Raw genomic sequence first — 15,617 nt, forward strand, 5'->3', positions numbered from 1 at the left:
TGTTCTTAGCAGAATTCTGCTTGTCCCTGACAGGAGACAGAAGAGATGGCGATGATGATGATGATGAAGACTGTGGATTAGGATGAACACTAATGTTGATTAAGAAAATGGAATGTTGATTGTCCCAACCTGTTCTCCTGCTCCAGCTGCTCCTCCAGCTGAGCCACTTTAGCCTCCAAAGCAGAAATAGAAGACTTGAACTTGGACTTGACCTGGTTCTCCATCTCCTGGAGCTTGGCCTTCAAGTCCTTGTTCTGACGCTCCATTTGCTGTCGAGCGCTTTCGTTCTTCTGGGAGGTGGTGCGCTCCGTCTGCAGCTCGGCGTTGAGCTGATCCACCTATAGTGGGGGGGGGGGGGCAAGCTGTTAGCCTGCGGGGCATAATGCAGTAGGGAGAGAGGAAAGGAATGAACTATATGAAACTAATGTTCCTCCACTACAGTGTCCTACTTGGTAGTACCTGGTCTTTGTACTGCTCTGCCTGCTTTCGTTCGTCCTCGACCTGCATCATCAGATCCTTCAGCTTCTTGTCCTTCTGCCGGATGTTCTTAGCAGAATTCTGCTTGTCCCTGACAGGAGACAGAAGAGATGGCGATGATGATGATGATGAAGACTGTGGATTAGGATGAACACTAATGTTGATTAAGAAAATGGAATGTTGATTGTCCCAACCTGTTCTCCTGCTCCAGCTGCTCCTCCAGCTGAGCCACTTTAGCCTCCAAAGCAGAAATAGAAGACTTGAACTTGGACTTGACCTGGTTCTCCATCTCCTGGAGCTTGGCCTTCAAGTCCTTGTTCTGACGCTCCATTTGCTGTCGAGCGCTTTCGTTCTTCTGGGAGGTGGTGCGCTCCGTCTGCAGCTCGGCGTTGAGCTGATCCACCTATAGTGGGGGGGGGGGGCAAGCTGTTAGCCTGCGGGTCATAATGCAGTAGGAAGAGAGGACATGAAGTTCTTCATCATTCTGGCCACCTGCTGTGTGCTCTTCCTCAGCCTGTCATTGAGGATCTCCATGTTGCTCTGCTCCTCTTCCAGCTCCTCCTCCAGCTGGGATATCTTGGCTTCAAGACGACGCTTTTCATCTGACAGAGCTGACCTGAACACAGTGGCAAAGATAGTATTTGAATAGACAGTTTTTCAACATCCATTTGAGACAAGCAGAAAAAGACTCAACCCACTTTCCAGAGGAGTTGCTGGCCAGTTCGTCAGACAGCTCGTCTCTTTCAGCTTCAGCCTGCTTCCTCGCTCTCTCCGCTGCAGCCAGTTCCTGAAGAAGAGGAAAATATGTTGACTCCGTCAAACTACAGTCAAATAAGTGTCTTTATCTCCGACTCCGTCTCTGACTCTGTTACCTCCTGCAGCTGCATCAGCTCAGCCTCCAGACTCTTGGCCTTCTTCTCACTCTCCTTTGCGGTGGACAGCACCTCCTCCCTGGCAGCATGAGCGTCTTCCAGCTCCCTCTGGAAGTCCTTCATCTGGCCCTGCAGGAAGGTCAAGAAGCAGTAGTAGAAAAAAAAAGTTGAGTTTATGCTCAAGACTAAGTAGACGAGGAGATGTTGTCCGTCCTCTGTCCTTTATTCTGTTGAATAAAGACCGATGATCATCCATTCCTTCATTCAAACCTGAAGCTTGCGGAGCTGCTTGATGGCCTCCTCACGTCCTTTGTTTGCCGTCTCAATTTGTCCCTCCAGGTCTTTAATGTCGGTCTCCAGCTTCTTCTTCGCTGCTGCTGCCTGTGTCCTCTGTTTACGTTCGTCCTCCAGCTCAGTCTCCAACTCACGGACCTGTTGTCAGTGAGTATTCATCACTTCATGGACCTCCGGTGGCAGCAGGTGGTTTTCATCTGATTGAAGTATCTGTTCTTTTCTTACCTGCTTCACCAGCTGCCTCTTCTTCTCTTCTCCCATCTCGTCACGTCCCTGGAGGTCTCTCTCAAATTGGGCCTTCAGAGCCTGCATGTTGACTTCCAGACGCAGCTTGGCATCCTCGGCTGCCTGCAGCTCATCCTCCAGCTCCTCCAGCTGAGTCTTCATTTCCTCCACCTGGGCCTCCAGGCCTCGCTTGGACTTCTCCAGCTCATGAACCTGTGGTCATGTGGTTTTTTATTACTAACATAACCGAGTCTTTCCTCTCTACAGAGTGACGGAGAAGTGACTCGTTCTGCTCTTACATTTTTTCCCACGTCATCCTTGGAGCTGATCAGATCCTCCATGTCTGTCTTCAGGGCCTTGTTGGCTCTCTCCAGCTCCTCTCTTGCATCCTGAGCTTCTTCCAGGGCTCTTGCCAGGGACAGAGCTTTGGTCTCCTTCTCTCTGGCCTCAGCTTCAGCACGGTCTCGCTCATCAGCATATTTACTGGAGATGCTCTTCTCCTCAGCCAGCATCTGGAGAAGAGAAAACCCTGAGTCAGTGGTTTTAACAAGTCCAACAATACTTTTTAATTACTAAGTGTGGCAGTTTGTCTGACCTGATCAAACTTCTTCTGCTTCTTCTCCAGGTTGGACACATTCTGTCTCTGATTGTCCAAGTCCATCAGCGTGTCCTCCAGCTCCTGCTGCAGACGGTTCTTGGTCTTCTCCATTTTGTCGTAGGCTGACGCCTTCTCTTCAAACTGCGTGTTGGCAGCCTCCAAGTCTCTCTGTAGACGTTTCTTGCCTTCTTCAAGCAGTTCAATGTTTCCTGACATTTCATCCATCTTCTTCTTTGCATCTGACAGCTGATGTTTGTAAACAACAACAAGAAGTTGATGTTAAGTTTGAGAGCATTCTTTCAAATGCACTGTATTTAAGAACCATTGAAGTCGTTCAACCCCTGACCTGGATGTTGAGTGTTGACACATGTCTCTCAACAGTCCTCTTGCCCTCCACCTCTTCTTCCAGTTGCTCCTGCAAACTGTTCTTGTCATCTTCAGCTTGTCGAAGCTTGGTAGAGAACTGCAGCTTCTGACGCGTCTCCTCAGCCAGCAGCTCCTGCAGCCACAGATCAGGTCAAGGTCAAAGCTTGAGGACATTTCATTCCCATTACAACTACTATATATGTGAAGATGTTTATGGTTAATGATACCTCTGGTGTGTCCACTCACCTGTGTGTCTTGGAGTTGGGAGGACAAACTGGTGACGTCTTTGCTCAGTTTGATGTTCTTTCCTTCTGCTTCATTCAGAAGGTTTGTCACACTCTCCAGTTCGATCTGTATGAAGGTCAACATAAAGTCTCTGGGACATTCAGACAGAAGTGTGTACATACAAACCCTATTTCCTAAAGGTTGGTAATTAAAAAAAGTCAATCATGCCCCAAATCTGCTACATCTAACTGCTATTGAGCCCAAATTGATGTGGTGTGTTTGATGGTGTGTTGTTTTGTTCTTTAGTTAGAGATCATTTTGTTTTGTCTGTACAGTCATGATGTGGTGGATTATTTACGGTGATCTTGGAGCAGCGCTCTCCCAGCTCCGCCTTCTGTTTCTCGCTGTCGCTGAAGCGTGACTGAAGATCCGTGACTTGACCTTCCAACTTCCTCCTCTTGTTCTCCCCGTCTTGTTTGGCCTGGGTCAGTGAACGCACCTCCATGGTTATTTCTGAAATTTCCTTCTCCATTGCTTGTTTGGTCTTCTCCAGGTTGGACTTCACCTGAGCAGACGGAGGAAGGAGACGGTCAAACTGTGAAACTCCACTGTGCAGTAGTTCCCAGAGAAAAGATTTATTTTTTGCAGTGGAGGAAAACTAATAATTTACACTTTTATTTTTTTTAATTTCATGATATTAGTAGTTTAAAATATTTTTTTTATTTTTAAAACTAGAGAGCGTTAGTTGACGTGGGGATGGGGGCATCGACAGTCCACACTGTGTGAACCACTGAGTGTGTGTGTGTGTTAACTCTGCCGTACTCGTTTGGACTGTTCCAGCTGCTCCGTCAGCTCTTCCACAGCCTGGGTGTGTTTCTGTCTCATCTCGTGAACCTGCGCCTCATGGGTTCGGTTCTCATCCTCGATGGCTCTCTTCAGCAGGGTCACTTCCTGTTCACGCTTGGCTCTGCAAAACAGATGGCAAATTATGTGAACATTTGTCCAACAAAAGCGCTAATAACACTTGGTTGAGCCAGTGGTTCCCAATATGAGGAGCATGGGGTGAGCTGAAATGAATGTTTGTTCAATAAAAATAGCAGTTTTGTAGAAATTGCAGCTGTGAGTGTATTGATGTGTGGGCACTAGAAAACAGTTCCATCTACAATAGGGGGCACTGCAGAAAAGTTAGGGGGGTGAACAGTGTAAAAGGTCGGGCTGTTCCTTTAACCTTAGTTCCTGCTGTGTAGCCGTGGTATCCAAAGTGTCCTCCAGCTCAGACTTGAGAGCCTCCAGCTCCTCCCCCAGGTCTCGTTTAATCTTCTCGGCCTTGTTTCTGGCTGCTCGCTCAGAGTCCAGGTCCTCCTGCAGGTCAGAGATGTGTCCTTCCAGCTCCCTGATCTTCTTCAGAGCATTGTTCTTCTGGGCCGTTTCATCTTCTAACCTGTAAATGAGACACAGTTGATACTCCTGAACTAAGAACACCTGGACTTAAAGTTGTACTTACCTACAGTAAGATTTTTGAACCTTTACCTGGCTAAGGCGTTCTGTAGCTCCTCCTCCTTCTTGGCGAGCTGAGCCTTGAGGTCGGCGATCTGAGCCTGAAGGTCAGCAATTTGCTCTTGGAGGTCATTTGTCTCCGCCTCCAACTTTCTCTTAGCTTTGTCCAGCTCTTGTCGGGACTTTTCTTCTTTTTTCAAACGAACTATTTTTAAAGAGAGAAATATAAAAAAGCTACTACACAGTAGTAATGTATGGGTGGAATAAACAAACAAGGATTTAGAAAATCTATCTTTACATCCCTGCTGGAAAAAATATATTAAATATTCCTATTAAAATAGGAAAAATATGATTCTTAAGGTTCATTTGGAAGAGAAAAATTTGAAATTATAGGAATTTAAAAATGGACGACCATGCCATTAACTACAATTTAACATTTTGATTGACTGACAGCCCTAACGCCCTAAGATACATTTCTTACTGTGAACCTAAAACACTAAAAAGTGATGATGATTTAATAACACTTTTAATAACACTGGTGAATAAAAAACAGTTACCCTCTAACTCAGAGATCATGGACTCGTGTTTGTTCTTGAGTTTGGTGAGGTTTTTAGATTTCTCCTCCTCCTCTGCCAGATTGGTACTGAAATCTGCGATTCTCTCCTCCATCAGCTTTCTTTCCTACAAAACACAGCATATAGGGAGTCCATTTCTTTATTCATCTGTGTATTATACAGTATTATATGATATTTTAAGTTTAAATACAAAATATTTAAAATGTATTCTGATAGTTTTCTAGTTGTTACCTTCATCAGTTTGTTGTTGTGGTCGTCCATCACTAGAATGTCATCCTCCAGCTTCTTAATCTTGGCCTCACAGGTCACCTTCTCCAGTTGCAGCTTCTGACGGGCATCTTCCTCCTCTTCCAAGTGTTCCTCTAACTCCTGTATGAACATGAACATGAGATGCAAAGGATGAAATTTAAAAAGAAAAAGCATGTTTTTCAGAATATTAACTATGAAAAACAGCTGTTGATGTGGACCTGCATCTGCTGCTGCATTTTCTTCTTGTCCACTAGCAGCATCTGAGCGCGTTCTTCTTCCTCGTCCAGCCTGGCCTCCATCTCATGCAGGATCTCCTCCAACTCCTGCTTCTTAGCCGCTAGGCGAACTCTCATTTCCTCCGCCTCGGCGTACAGCTCCGTCTCAGCCTGCAGCTGCTCCTGCAGTGCATTCCTTTCCTCCACCATCTACACAACACATAACAGTTTTCTATGAACACATTTGTTTTTCCGTCTTAAATAGAAAGGTCTCATTTGGAAGATTTCAGTCTTTACAGTGGTGTGCTTCAAGCTAATCTCCTTCAGCTCAGATTCAAACTTTGTGGCAACTTCTTTGGCCCGCTGCAGCTCCTGCTCCTTCAGACCCATCTCCTCCTCCTGTCTGGTGACTTGCAGCAAAGGCTTGACCTGTGGTTCAGGAGAATGTGGAGATAAAAAATGAAAAACAATAGGAAACAACATAAAAAAAAGACTGTTCTGTAACATTGTTGGATAAACTGACCTTAGTGAAGAGCCTCCACCACTGCCAGTTCCTGAGTTTGAGGTAGGCGGCACAGTTCCTCTGGATCACCTTCATGGCTGTGAGCTGCTGCTGCCTCTTAGCAAAGGCCCTTGAAAAATACAGCAGCAAAAGCATTAACATTGTTTAAAGACAAAAGTTTCTCTGTACTGTTGGATATTCCCAGTGGGGAGTGGCATTATTATAATACAATTATCTAAAAGTTTCATACTTCCTGGCCAGGAAGCCTCGGGCCTGTGCCTGGAAAGCGATGATGATCACAGTGATCTTCAGATCTCTCTCCTCCTCCAACTGGGCCAACACTCCAGTACGGAAAAAGATCTTACTCTGTCCAATCCTGTACAGGTTGGGGTCCAAATCCAGGTGTTTGATCTGTGCAGAAAATAATCCAAATGGAAAATAATCAATGTGATCCCAACAGTAAATACATGTTTTGGAGAGAATAAAGTTGGCAAATGTAAAGTACCATGAGGCAGCAGGCTTGTTTTCCGTCCATGAATCCTTTGGGAATGGCGCTAGCAGCCAAGATCTCATAACTGTGAGCAGATATAATGTGACTTCAATTGGTGAGAAAACTAAAAGCGATGTAATACAAAAGATGTGGTGTCAGCTACAGCTGATAGAAATGTCAGAAAGCTAAAGAGCTAAAGATTCAACTCACCGCTGTCGGAATTCCTGGAAGACAATTCTGTTTGGAAAACCTTGTCGACAGATTCTGATTCCCTCCAACACACCATTGCACCTCAGCTGCTCCAGGACGAGGTTAGCATCCAGCTTTCCTGCCTGAGAAGAAATGTTTTTTTTCATTTTATGGAGCCCTGCACCGCCCTCAGTGTTTTCTTCACCACTCCCCACCTTATAAAAGTGACTAAAGAACGTAGAATGACTAAAGAATTTTTTTACAATCATAAATGACATTGATGCATCATAAAAATGGCAGTGTTTCAGTGAGACCTGACCTTCATGTATAAAACTGAAAGAAGTTTTTACCCTCTTCTCATGGTTAGGGATGATGCATCTGACAAAGTTGGGTTGGGTGTTGTGCAGTGTCGTCATGAGTTTGGCCAGTGACTCCTTGTAGAGCTGTCCCACTGTACGGAACATTCCCTTCTTGGTCTTTGAACCACTGGGCATGGAGCTGTCTGTCATCTTGGCAATGGTGTCCAGACCAACGACTCTGTCAGCTGAAAATTTGATGAATCATTACATTTTATTTGGTCTGTTAAAAATGTAACATCAGTCATATAAACATTTCAGATTTTGGCAAAAAATAAAAAAGATTTTTTGGTCAATTTCACTGTTTTTCCAGCTCACGCTTGAATATGAAGGTAAAAACTCTAACTAAATGCTAACTGTGAAAGTCGCACTATCGTCCCACATCTCACCATCTTTCCAGAGGTCCTGTACAAACTGACTGGAGGAGTTGTTGAGCAGAGCTGTGACGTTGTCGTTCAGAGGATCCATGTTCTTTGTCAACCAGGCGGTGGCGTTGTAGTCCACCTACGGACAATAGCAGGCTCCTTTGAGTATAACAGCAACACAAATCCGTTTTAATCAACAGAAGCTGCACGAGCAAGGACACAAAATATTCACTCACTCTTCCAGCGTAATGGAAAAGAGAAAACTCTGTCTTGTCCTTGATTTGTTTGGTTTTGGCAAATTTAATATGGTTCCCTTGGGTGTTCACCAGTTTCTCCACAAAGGAGACGTCTGTGGCCTTAGGGAACCAGCACTCTTCATCCAGCAGGGCCAGAATACCTGGTGGGTTGTTCTGCAAGGAGAGTAAGTGGAAATATCCACATTATTTCAATCGACTACATTTAAACTGAATTTTAACTTTCCCATAACTTCCTGTAAATTCATAAACAGGCTTTTATGGCGTGTTATTGAACATAATAACTTATGTTGATAAGTTATTATCAACATAAGTTATTATTCCTCACTGGTCTCTCAATGAGCTCGATGCAGGGCTGCAGGTCAAGGCCAAAGTCAATGAAATTCCACTCGATGCCCTCCCTCTGGTACTCCTCTTGCTCCAGGATGAACATGGTGTGGTTGAAGAGCTGCTGCAGCTTCTCGTTGGTGTAGTTGATGCACAGCTGCTCGAAGGAGTTATCCTGCAAGAGTCAGAAGATGGGGCTGAAGATGGAGGACCCCATCTGTGTTTACTCCTGGTGTAAAACTCGTCTGATTCCTTACCTCAAAGATCTCAAAGCCAGCGATGTCCAGAATTCCCAGAAAGGAAGCTCCTTGTCGTTTGGTCTTATCCAAGGCCTTGTTGACTCGACCCAGGATCCAGCGGAACAGTCTTTCAAATATGGCCTTAGCCAGAGCTTCAATGGCAAAGTCAGCCTACACACATACACAGCAAGAAACCATTATATATATATATATATATATATATATATATATGTATATATATATATATATATATATATACATTTTTAGTTATTAAAATACACCATATTGGAATGTTTTCCAAATGGAAACACATTCTGTTTTGACACCCACCACATGTGTAAAAGTACCTGTTCTTTGGTCTGTGCTTTCTGCACCACCTCTCTTCCCACTTTGATTCGAGGGGTGAGTATAGCTCGGGTGAAGTCGGTCACATTGATACCCTGCAGGTGACACACCTTTTGTGCCGCTGGAGAAGACAAGGAGAATGTTGGTGAGATTATTTTTATTGGAAGAACAAAGATGGTGGAAGTCCAGCTTTAACACCACTTCTCCACTAACATCACACAAAGTCAAGCTTCCATGGAAGTGATGATTGTGGTGTGATTTTTGGGATAAACATCTAGCATTGGAATGAAAGAAGCTATCAAGTTTCCAACCACTGAAGCTGAGCTTTAACATGTTTTAATACACTGCACTGCTACAGGAAGGTACAAGAAGAAACTGTGATCTGTGATGAACAGTTGATTCTGAATGAACCAGTCATGAAGTTGATTGGGTTTTAGTTCATTTCATGACAACTTAGATAAATCTGAGCTTAACCACAGGTCCAGGTTTAGGATCTCTGTTAGAGGAGATGTAGAGATGTTTCACCAGTGTTGTCAGGCATGGTGGCCTGCTCCTGGTTGCGCTCCTTCTTGAACTCGATGTTTCCCAGCTGCATGACCGTGGAGCACACTTTGAGGATGTCTGTAACAAGAGACTGTGACAGTTAGGGCAAGAGCGCACCAACTAATCCCACTCCACTGCAGAAAATGGACCATAATTGTCACGAGTACCGATTCTCTCCTCGTCAGTGAAGCCCATGATGTTCATGGCCTCCATGGTTTCGTCGTACATCTCGTCATCTTGCTGAGCAGGGATCTGGACGTGACCTGCACTCAGGAAGCGGTAATTGCTGAATGGTTCCAAGAGAAGTTCCTCTGAGAAGAAAAGACAAAGAGATCAAATGTTATTTATTTGAGTACATGTAGTGTCATCACATCACCTGTGTCCTCTCCGCAGAGATGCACCAGTACCTATACTAGTACCAGTATACCATATCATTTCATGTCCAAAGAGTTTCCATGTTAACGAGTGAATAGAAGAGTGAAAAAGTGTAAACTCACCTCTCAGTTTGTCTTTGGCTCCGGCGATCATGTAGTAGAAGATGTGAAAAGCTCTCTCCGTCTTTGCCTGTCTGATACAGCGAGACTTCTCCAGCAGGTCTGACCACAGTCAGCTGTTAAAGAACACAAGTCTAACACCAATCAGCATTACCTTAATATGAAAATAAATACATGTATATCTATACAAGTATGTGTTAAATATATATTATTCACTTGTACTTTAAAAAGAAGGATACAGGTTTCAATATTGGCTCCAACAATGTAGCCAGTCACATCAAAGTTGATGCGGATGAATTTTCCCTGCAAAGAGATGAGGGAGGATATTAAAGGACAAAGTGGTGGGATAGATAGATCTGCACAGGATTACAGTTGTAGTTTAACAGATGTACACACACACACACACACCACGACTGTGTTCTCTGTTATAAACAGCCAACAATGTTCTCTATTAATGCACTCACAAATCTGGAGGAGTTGTCGTTCTTGATGGTCTTGGCATTTCCAAAGGCCTCCATAATGGGGTTGGCCTGCAGGAGCTGCTTCTCTAACTCCCCCTAGTGTAGACAGTGATGAACAGAATCACTTTAATATACTTTATTTGGTCCTTTGGAGTATACATTGCTGAGTACGGTATTTGATGGCTGAAGGGGGAACTGGTGATTATTGTCTGATGTTAATGAACTAAAACTAGTTCATACTGATCTCTGTGCCTCCAACACCTTTGTCCAGTGTTGAGCTGTGTTACCTAATTTGATCAGGTTTTTCCCTCGAAATCAGAGCGAAAGACACATTTGTAACCAAACTTTCAAATGTTCAAAGCTCATCAACAGGTTTGGATCTAGAAACATCTTATTTTGTCATCCCTGTTAAAACTGAAAGAACATTTAAAGGAAAATGAACTGATAGTCAGTTAATGAGGCAGCCGACCTGTCACTGAGCATGGAGCTAATTTATCTGATCAAAGGGTTTGACCTCTGAGTCACCTACACTTAAAAACCATTCCAACGGCTACCACTGAAAATTAGACCATAAAACCATGAAGAAGAGGAGAAAATTACTCACAGCATTTAATATGTTAACTCATGTTAAAAACAAATCTGAAAGAAAATGGTTTGACATATATTTTATAGAAACAATTCTTAATGGATGAATGTTAAGGTTTAATAATAACTAATAATGTCTAAATAAATCCATATTTTGTTATTGATGTTCAAATAAACTAAATCTAATACATTTAAAAATAATTAATTAATTAATTTAATACGAGCATACTGTAACTTCATATGCTTTCAAACAGTACAATGCTTTGATGTGAGGCGTCACCGCAGTTGTTCCACAGGCACAGGTTGTCTTAATTTTCTTGTTGACATGACGATCTAACATGTGCTTATTAATTATTTTAAAATCCTTTTTTTTACAATGACATTTTTTTCTGGAAGACAAAAAGAGATACATGTATTTCCCTGACAAGGGTGGAAAAGTGCGTTGCAATGTGCCGTCCAACCAGCAGGTGTCATCAGGTCTCATGGATCAGACTTTAAACTTACATGAAGGAAAGATAACAGTAGGTAGGTATTTCCTTTTCTCTAATGACATGCTGTTGTTCACTCCTCTGCTGTAACTGTCCTCACGTTAAAGGAATGTTTTAAAGCTTGTGCAGAAACAGGGAAGATACAGACCAGAGGTTGACGATGATGAAGGTGGGCAAAGCAGAGGAAGGCGGCTCCTTAGACTTTAAGTCACTGGAAAACGACAGAAGAAAAAACAGTAGAGAGGAGAAACAGAGAAATTCAGCAGTAAAGAAAGACAAAGTCACAGCAACAGAGAAGCTGTCAGGTCTCTGGAAAGGACAGAGCAGTGGATCAGGAGAAACTGTGATGAAAAAGCTGCAAGGTCAGTGTAACGTCTGTCCGGCCGAGGTCACAGGTCAACCTGAGGTCCTATGTTGAAGAAATGCTGTTTTAACAAGATATTTCGTCTTCAGACCAAGACCACAAACCATTATAACCTGCCATAAAACAAACAACCACAACCAAATAACAAGATGATCACTCTGTTCCATATCAGGGCAACTGGCAGGATGGAGGATGAGAGGGGAGGGAAAAGGGAGGAAGGGAGGGAGAGGAAGGTGTTTGAGAGACAACATCAGCAGACGTGCATGCTCACACTGTGCTCGTTGATCTGTGAGAGACCTGTTCACTGCCACGGAGGCTTCGGTCTCTGTGGCAGTGAACCGATGTCCAAACAAAAAGACAGGCAACACAAAAATCAACACAGCACTAACAGTACACAGTACCGTTCAGGAGCAAACACTGATAGCTTACACTTGGCTAAATTATTTTATATAGCATTGAAACGTGATGACTAGCCAGTATTTATATGATGAGGATGACAATAATGATGTAGTCATGCAGTTCAAATCAGTTCTGATTGGGTTAAGATCAAAGACTGTATATAAGAAATGGATTCACCCGTCTGAAGCTGAACGTTAGGTTTTCCATCTGAAGCAGCAGAAGTCAACCAGAAGTGCAGCTCTGGTTAAAGAAGTAACTCTGTGTGTATTTACTTTGCTTGAATAAGAGCCTCTCCTCCTCCTCTGATAGCTTCTGTATTTAATAAGAGCTGTATATAATAATAACAGAATAGCTTAGAACTGAATGCAAAATAAACAGCTACGTCTATACATGACACTGGGAGAGGTTGATGTAAGGAGGTCCTGGCTCTGTATCGCCATCAGTTGGTGGGTGGGAGGATGCGGGGACCCCTGTTCTAGTCTAGGTAGGTAGCCCTTGTGTATGATTGACAGGTAAATCATGCAATAGGGCAATAATATCATCATTTATCTATTGTTAGTGATGTAATTTAAAATAAATCTGTGATTGGGAATAAGACCAGCAACTCTTCAGGTGCCCCTCCCCTTTTATGTCAAGTAAAACACAGTCATATGCAGTTCCTTCCATGTACTTTTGATTTTCTAATGCAGCTTCACTTCTGTAATGCAACAGCTTTATCCACTTCTTGTATAGAGTTTACTGATGACAGCCTAAATATACAGAGTTTATAAGTCAGAAGAATATTATTGTATTATATTTTATTATTATAATATATTTTAAATTTAAAAGATTCTTGATCATTTGCTGTCGTAAAATATATCAATTATAAAATGAGGATTTTATTTTAAAGGTGGGCAACATCTTCATGCATTTTCTAACCTAATGAGAGAACACACACCAACACCACACACAAAAACACACACCAGGTTTCCCCTTTACTCACGTAGGCAAACTGTGCTCCTGATTGTTGCTATTTGGAGGAAATGGTGACATACAGGATTAAAGTGGGCAGACATTGGGTGTCCAAGAGTTAGGGAACTGGTTGGCACGTCCTAAATGATCATAACACACCATGTCGAGTCACATGGACACTTACTGCACTGCTGTCCTTCTTGCCCTTGTGTGAGGACGCCACCACAGCCAAATACTGGATGACCTTCTTGGTGTTCTCCGTCTTTCCAGCACCAGACTCCCCACTATAGCAAAGAAGGACAACGAGAGGAAGAAAAATAAATGCAGCATTTCAGAGTAAAACAATGCAGCACCTGTGAAACAGAATTAGAGTTTTGTTCACAGGACAGTTAATCTAGTTTCTTGAGTAGAAAAATCTGCATTAGAGATAACACACCACCAACACCTTCACAATGAGGTCAGCAGGTGTCCAGCTTTCACCAGGACTGCACAGCATCTGAATGATTTTTGTCATCCCACAAATAGTAACGTGTCTACATTATCACCTCATCATAAACCATAATGCTGCAAGCAAAGACACCAGGGCTAACATTAGCTTCAACTTTCCTGGTATAGACGTCAGAGCTAACGTTAGCTACAACAGTACTGGTACAAACACCAATTTTGCTATACCCTTTTCTAGCCTTAAACCTCCTTTCTTCTGCCTCTGAGCTTGAGGCATAAACTCCATGATGACGGCTACAGTAGCTGCGACAACAACATGGTTAAAATCTCAGCACACGACAACAGGATTGCTGATGAACTCAAACTGTCTCTCTGTAAACCCTGGAGTCAAATCTCCTTTTAAGTACAGCACTCACAAGCCCTCCTGTGGACCTAATGTTTGTGAAGCTGTTATATAGATATGTGATACATTTACAAGTTGATGGTAAGAGTTATAAGACAGATAATCAAATCATCTTTCAGAGCATTTTAATGAAGACTCGCTCAAACAGAAGCCAGATCACATCCAAACACTCCCTGACACTTATACAGACACAGTCCAACAAAGTGCAGAGCCATCATTGAGCGACCCAACACAAGACCTATGGTCAGGTTGGGTCCATAAAAGGCTCGGGATGTTCTCTCTCTCTCTCTCTCTCTCTCTCTCTCACTGTCTCTGGTAGAGCTCAGCAACTCTGAGAGGAATCTGATTTCTGAGATCTGTCTAGGTCAGCTCCAGGCCCCTGCTGTAACATTTTGATGGGATTCTGTTCCTAAAGATGTTCAAAAGATCTAAGAGGCCCGGCTGACTGTCAGCACACTTTTTACACTGTTATTTGAAAGGTTGGAGTGGATTAGATAATATTTTCAAGAGGCAGTGGCTCGACATTAAACTGAAAGTAAAGAACTGAGATCTTTTTTTTTAGTTCAGTGTACACCGTCACCCCATCGCTCTTTTCAGTTGTCGTACATTCACTCTTAGTTAAATTAAACTACAGAAGAAAAACAGGCGTTTAAAATATTTACTTATTGAAAATCTATGTCCCATGGGGGAGTGGTCTTGCAGCTGCTCATGCCTGTATTTTACTGTGTGAGGCCCCCAGTCTACTGGACCTGTAAATCCAGGCATGGGGATGTGACCCCATCTGGTTCAGCTTCCAGGGTCTACAGGATAAAATCAGCATGCTGCTTTACATCAGGGGTAACCCCAGCACTGGCTTTTACACTTGATGCAACACAACCTGGTTGGTGAAGATTTCATCATGTCAAAACTATATTATTCTAAATTCAATATTTAATTAAGGTATTTGAATGAAACAAACCGAACAAAAATGAAAAAGTTCAGATTTTTACTAGCTGTTGTGAAGAATGTCAGTTGTTCTGTCATAGTGACTCGACTTAAGTGTAAACTGGCAAGTAATCCTGTTCCACGTATGCACACACACACACACACACATAGATAAACGTCATACATGACATTCCATGTATCACAACACAGACATTTCTGCCTTATATGGCTGCAGAAGCTGTGGAGGCTAATGTCTGCTAACATCTGCTAACCTGACCAAAGGAGAAGCTGAGCTGCATCACAAACACAAGCAGCTCATCACTCCTTACTCTGATGGTTTCATTTCATCTCTAACAGGGGGACAACAACACATTTATAATGTACTGTGGACACGTCCCCTCAGCCAATAAAACATAACAAGACAAATAAAGTCCTTGTGGGACGAATAAAGGACCTCTTCAATAGATCCAATAATAATGTTACAGTTGACTTGAAAGTAGAGGATATTATCAACTGTCAGAAAGGGAGAATGTTTGTCCCTGGACGCAAAGTTCTCAAGAATTAGTTTGAAACAAACAAATAGTCAGAAGGGAGCCAAACATTTGGCGATCTAATCTGGTTCTCCCATCAGGATGCAGGGCCAACTTCCTGACCCAGAGTCTGTGAAGAGAGCCGGGCCACGGCCCCCGGGGAGCGCTGCAAAACTATTAACACACACTGGCTGTAGCTCCATTCAAACCAAACACAAAAACACAAGTGATGGAATAATAAAGGAAAACTGCAGAAAATGGAAAAAAAAAGACTCAACATGAACAAGCTTATACAGTGATGATGTAACTCAACACAAACACCATAGCTCACACACAACCTTCACAAAGTTTAAATCAGACAGAAGAAGAAA

At 42.9% G+C, this 15,617-nt stretch overlaps 1 protein-coding gene across 3 annotated transcripts in view; it reads right to left on the reverse strand.

Moving 5' to 3' along the window:
* Nucleotides 1–15,617, reverse strand: part of myh11b (myosin, heavy chain 11b, smooth muscle) — a 28,408-nt gene that overhangs the window by 3,502 nt on the left and 9,289 nt on the right. For 2 of the 3 annotated variants that reach the window (XM_008317425.3, XM_025058209.1), the window contains exons 6-41: nt 13,130–13,229; nt 12,977–13,003; nt 10,162–10,254; nt 9,937–10,000; nt 9,701–9,799; nt 9,371–9,514; nt 9,186–9,281; nt 8,663–8,781; nt 8,334–8,486; nt 8,078–8,251; nt 7,732–7,905; nt 7,520–7,634; nt 7,125–7,318; nt 6,796–6,917; nt 6,601–6,670; nt 6,346–6,506; nt 6,117–6,225; nt 5,891–6,022; nt 5,597–5,803; nt 5,361–5,498; nt 5,112–5,235; nt 4,588–4,759; nt 4,286–4,498; nt 3,880–4,024; nt 3,416–3,622; nt 3,079–3,183; nt 2,813–2,965; nt 2,464–2,712; nt 2,168–2,380; nt 1,869–2,081; nt 1,620–1,781; nt 1,350–1,478; nt 1,176–1,264; nt 970–1,093; nt 672–880; nt 460–568 (exon numbers count right to left, since the gene is read on the reverse strand). In XM_008317425.3, the coding sequence (XP_008315647.1) occupies nt 460–568; nt 672–880; nt 970–1,093; nt 1,176–1,264; nt 1,350–1,478; nt 1,620–1,781; nt 1,869–2,081; nt 2,168–2,380; nt 2,464–2,712; nt 2,813–2,965; nt 3,079–3,183; nt 3,416–3,622; nt 3,880–4,024; nt 4,286–4,498; nt 4,588–4,759; nt 5,112–5,235; nt 5,361–5,498; nt 5,597–5,803; nt 5,891–6,022; nt 6,117–6,225; nt 6,346–6,506; nt 6,601–6,670; nt 6,796–6,917; nt 7,125–7,318; nt 7,520–7,634; nt 7,732–7,905; nt 8,078–8,251; nt 8,334–8,486; nt 8,663–8,781; nt 9,186–9,281; nt 9,371–9,514; nt 9,701–9,799; nt 9,937–10,000; nt 10,162–10,254; nt 12,977–13,003; nt 13,130–13,229 (5,107 nt within the window). The remainder of the gene's footprint in view (nt 1–459; nt 569–671; nt 881–969; nt 1,094–1,175; nt 1,265–1,349; nt 1,479–1,619; nt 1,782–1,868; nt 2,082–2,167; nt 2,381–2,463; nt 2,713–2,812; nt 2,966–3,078; nt 3,184–3,415; nt 3,623–3,879; nt 4,025–4,285; nt 4,499–4,587; nt 4,760–5,111; nt 5,236–5,360; nt 5,499–5,596; nt 5,804–5,890; nt 6,023–6,116; nt 6,226–6,345; nt 6,507–6,600; nt 6,671–6,795; nt 6,918–7,124; nt 7,319–7,519; nt 7,635–7,731; nt 7,906–8,077; nt 8,252–8,333; nt 8,487–8,662; nt 8,782–9,185; nt 9,282–9,370; nt 9,515–9,700; nt 9,800–9,936; nt 10,001–10,161; nt 10,255–12,976; nt 13,004–13,129; nt 13,230–15,617) is intronic. The other variant, XM_025058208.1, reaches the window with a different exon arrangement.

This window comes from Cynoglossus semilaevis, chromosome 9 (assembly GCF_000523025.1).
Source record: "Cynoglossus semilaevis isolate Cse_v1.0 chromosome 9, Cse_v1.0, whole genome shotgun sequence".
NCBI classification, from domain to species: domain Eukaryota; kingdom Metazoa; phylum Chordata; class Actinopteri; order Pleuronectiformes; family Cynoglossidae; genus Cynoglossus; species Cynoglossus semilaevis.